The sequence below is a fragment of the Bombus bifarius genome, unplaced genomic scaffold (genome assembly GCF_011952205.1).
Source record: "Bombus bifarius isolate JDL3187 unplaced genomic scaffold, Bbif_JDL3187 scf7180000008059_frag, whole genome shotgun sequence".
Taxonomy (NCBI): Eukaryota; Metazoa; Arthropoda; class Insecta; order Hymenoptera; family Apidae; genus Bombus; species Bombus bifarius.
In genome coordinates, this window is record NW_022884423.1 from 1 (window position 1) to 4,465 (window position 4,465).

The window sequence follows — 4,465 nt, forward strand, 5'->3', positions numbered from 1 at the left end:
TGTTACGCCATGCGGCTTGCCATAGATCATATTCTTAACCGTCGGTCGCGGCACTACAATGTCGCGGGCGGATCGTCGCGGCTGCCCGACAAACAAACATTGTAGTGGCAAGCGCATAGTTTATTAAGCAGGGCGACCTCCAGAAACTTCGATTCGTGGCCGTTATTTTATCCGGCGTAAAAGAATGTGGCGTGATCCGAACGTAGTGGGGGTCGCCTTCCAGAAAAAAAACGGAAAAAATCGAAAGGCGGGCAGAACGTTTCGAGAAGCCAAACTGTCAATACATATCTTATATCGCGCATTACGTAGTTACATTTCTTTTGTTGTTCCATTTATATCCTTCTAATTAATAAGTTGTTGAAATAAACGTTAATTTATTAGTGTTAACACAGTGCTATATTCATTAAACCACCTCTGTTGTCCTAAACGAAACAGGGGAACGACTATTTCGCGGCGTCGATTAACATAATCGTAGCGAGAATTTACAACTCTCGTTGACGTGCTATCTCGCGATCACGTCTCTCCGCGAACGGTCGTAACATTTTGGTCCTTCGAGCCGGATCACGTGCCAGTGAAGAGTGCACTTACCAGTGACCACACAGTGCCACGTGACTTTATCAAAACCAGCAGCGGGAGCGGGAGCAACCACTACAGCGAAACCAGTGACGTCAGGCGCGTCACCTTCGAAGAAGCACATCCCATTGGCAAGGGAACGCAACCACGCAGCCTTCCGCCGCAGCTGGACAGTCATCAACGCAACGAATTTCACAACTTAACAATACAACCGAACGAGTGGCCGTCGGGAAGGAACAAGGCGTTCCTCACCAAACATACACGCGACCTCACGCCGCACGACAGTAAGGTAAGCTCGTTCCTTATTTCGACCATCTCCTATCCTCGGCAACGATGACGAGCGAAGACCAACTCATCTCCCTGCGTCGGAGACGAGGCTATTGTGGCGGCCGATTCACATACTTATCGACCCGACTGGATGAGTACGAGCAATCCGGGAGTCAGCAAAACTCCTTATTAACGAATTACGAGAAACAACTGACCGAAGTTGCGAGTCAATTCGAAGCGATCCAACTCGAATTAGAAGTATTGGACGAGGAGGAACAAGTGCGCGGCTTCGAAATAAGGGATCAGTACGTCGCGGTAGATACAAGGCTACAAAATCTTCTGAGGAACGCGCAAACAGCTTCGCCGTCGACATCCATAAACCCTCCAACCTGTGCATCATCCGCAAGTTTAAATCCGATATCCATTAAATTACCAGATCTTCGGCTCCCTACTTTTGACGGAAGCTTAGAAAAATGGAACACTTTTTATGACACCTTTTCCTCCACAATCGATAAAAATCCTAGTCTCACTGACATACAGAAATTCCATTACCTGCAGTCCGCCCTGCAAGGAGAAGCAGCCGATTGTTTAAACGCGTTACCCCTTAGCAATGTAAATTACAGTCAGGCTATAGCCGTTCTCAAGGAGAGTTTCGAATGTCCACGATACACAGCTTTCAGTCACTGCATGGCAATAATTGATTATCCAAAGATAACCAAGGAATCTCCAACGGAATTAAGGCGCTTAGTCCACACATTCAAACAACACATATATGCATTGAACAAATTAGGAGACTCCTACCCCGATACCAGTGCTGTGCTCACCAGCCTCATCCTCTCTAAAATACCACTGAGTATCCAAAAGCAATGGGAAATGACGCTGCCCAATAACGAGGTGCCTCCGTACATTCACTTACTAAACTTCCTAGAGAGATTAGCACGAAGCTCCAGACCGATCACCACGGTCAGACAAACAAGAGAATCACCGGAACAAACTACTCCGGTCCGTCAACGCGCATCACGAGGGCATGCACTTACGGCGACACAGGTTAATCCAACATGCCCCACCTGTCAAGGACCACACCCCATTTGGAAATGTGACACCTTCAAAACCAAATCCCTTCGCGAACGTATTCGGGAGGTCAAAAGAGCATCACTATGCGTCAACTGCCTCGGGAAAGGGCACACAACGCGGCATTGTTTCGCAGGATCATGTCGCGTATGCGGAGAACGACATCATACAATGCTGCACAGGACAAAACGCCATTCAGGGTCTCGGTCCAGCACGTCCAGCCCGAAATCTTCCCCATCAAATAGCCGATCCACAACACCTTCTTTGCCACCCTACGTATCACCCACTCGTTGCAAAAGGCACACAACAGACCACAGATCGGAAACACCACGAACAGCCGCGTCTCCAAGTCCACCGCCCATTGACAAACGAACACACAACCAATGACGCCGACGATCGACGACTCCGTTGATGACCGAACATATCAGACCAATAGCATCCGAATTACGGTTCAATGATCTAGTCCTCACAGCGCAGATTAACATTTTGAATGATAAACATCAACCAATCCGTTGTCGAGCGTTGCTCGACACCGGATCCAGTATGAATTTCATTACCGAGGAATTAGCAAAATCGCTAAAGATAAGGCAAAACAAATGTTCGGTCCCGATCGGAGCTCTAGATACCTTGACAACGACTTCTAAGCGACACATCACGGCCACGATCACTTCCACTGACGGTACATACACGCGGACATTAACGTTCCTTATCATTCCAACCATATCAACCTCAATTCCCAGCGAACCCATCGATCGTTCGACACTTGAGATACCAAAAAATCTCAAATTGGCCGATCCACGATTTCATTTACCAGCTCCGATAGATGTACTACTAAGCTCAGGTTCAACACTCGCGTCGATGTGTGTGGGACAAGTCAACCTCACGCAGCCAGACGAGCCTGGACTGCGTCTGCAAAAGACGCGATTCGGATGGGTAATCGGGGGGAGTCCAACTTCCCAAACCGCGACAAACATATTTCACACATCCACGACGACTTTACAAGCAGATCTCGCGCGGTTTTGGGAAATCGATGAAGGACCCTCAATTAAACATATCTCCGAGGCAGATCGACGATGCGAAGAACACTTCCAAATCCACACCCGACGCACCAGCGAAGGACGATACATCGTCGCTCTACCTTTCAACGATCAGCTTCAGTCACTCGGATCCTCTAAAACGCTGGCGAGTAAACGACTCGCCTCACTCAATCGCCGATTCCAGCACGACAAACGCTTCGAATCAGAATATCGAACGGTAATACAGGAATACCTGGCATTGGGACACATGACGAAGGTCAATGACAACCACTCCGACGATAACGGATACTATTTACCCCATCATGGCGTGACCAAAGCATCGAGTCAAACCACCAAACTCCGTGTAGTTTTCGACGGATCGGCACCAAGCACTACCGGAACCTCCTTAAACGATACACTTCACACAGGACCCAAGTTACAGGAAGATCTATTTTGTATATTAATTAGATTCCGCGCTCATCAATACGTACTCACTGGCGACATCGAGAAGATGTATCGGCAATTCCTCGTACGACCAGAGGATCGGAAATATCAAAGGATATTATGGCGCAGCGCGAGTGGAGAAACAGAAACATATGAGCTTAACACTGTAACGTTCGGTTTATCCGCAGCCCCGTATCTAGCTATTCGGTGCCTCAAGCAACTGGCAGAGGACGAAGGACATCGATTTCCACGTGCAGCACAGGTACTGCAGCGGGATTTCTACGTCGACGACGCTCTCACCGGAGCTGAAACGAAGGACGAAGCCCTCACGCTCAGAACAGAACTCACCAAGTTACTTCAGCTGGCCGGCTTAAACATACGAAAATGGGCGTCAAACGATAATGACTTGTTACACGGACTTTCCTTAGAAGAAACAAATCACCAACATTTTTTGGGCGACTCGCAAACCTTGAAGACGCTGGGGGTGTTTTGGAATTCATTCGACGATTCTATTCTTTACTCGGTCGAAGTCAAACCCACGCCCTCGCGAGTCACGAAACGAATCATCAGCTCGGAGATTGCAAAAATTTACGATCCGCTCGGTCTGCTCGCACCGGTGATTGTTCGGGCCAAGATGCTACTTCAACGAATATGGTCGTCGAAAATCGATTGGGATGAATCACTTCCGATCGAGTTACATACAGAGTGGGAAAGGTACTATGCCCAATTACCCTTATTAAACAACGTCAGGTTCCCACGCAAAGCAATAATCGAGTCCGCTATGGAAATTGAACTGCATGGTTTCTGCGATGCCAGCGAAAAGGCTTACGGAGCCTGTGTTTATCTTCGAACCGACTCTCCAGATGGCAGCATATCCAACAGCTTAAACAGCATTTTTGGAACCGCTGGCATAAGGAGTATTTGAACGAGTTAACCAACCGAAATAAGTGGAGCAAGGGTGGACACGGCATCCAAAAGGGCACAATCGTCATCCTCAGAGAGGACAACGTACCCTCCATGCATTGGCCTCTGGGCCGAGTTATCAAGGTTCATCCAGGCGCCGATGGTGTCATCCGGACAGCTACAGTTCAGAC

The 4,465-nt window shown here is 48.4% G+C and overlaps 1 protein-coding gene across 1 annotated transcript; it reads left to right on the top strand.

Moving 5' to 3' along the window:
* Window positions 1-1,398: 1,398 nt before the first annotated feature.
* Window positions 1,399-2,298, top strand: LOC117208303 (the record flags this gene model as incomplete). The annotated part of the gene is made up of 1 exon (XM_033449363.1): window positions 1,399-2,298. A coding segment is annotated over one exon (900 nt), but the record flags the coding sequence as incomplete, so codon positions are not given.
* Between the last annotated feature and the right edge of the window lie 2,167 nt (window positions 2,299-4,465).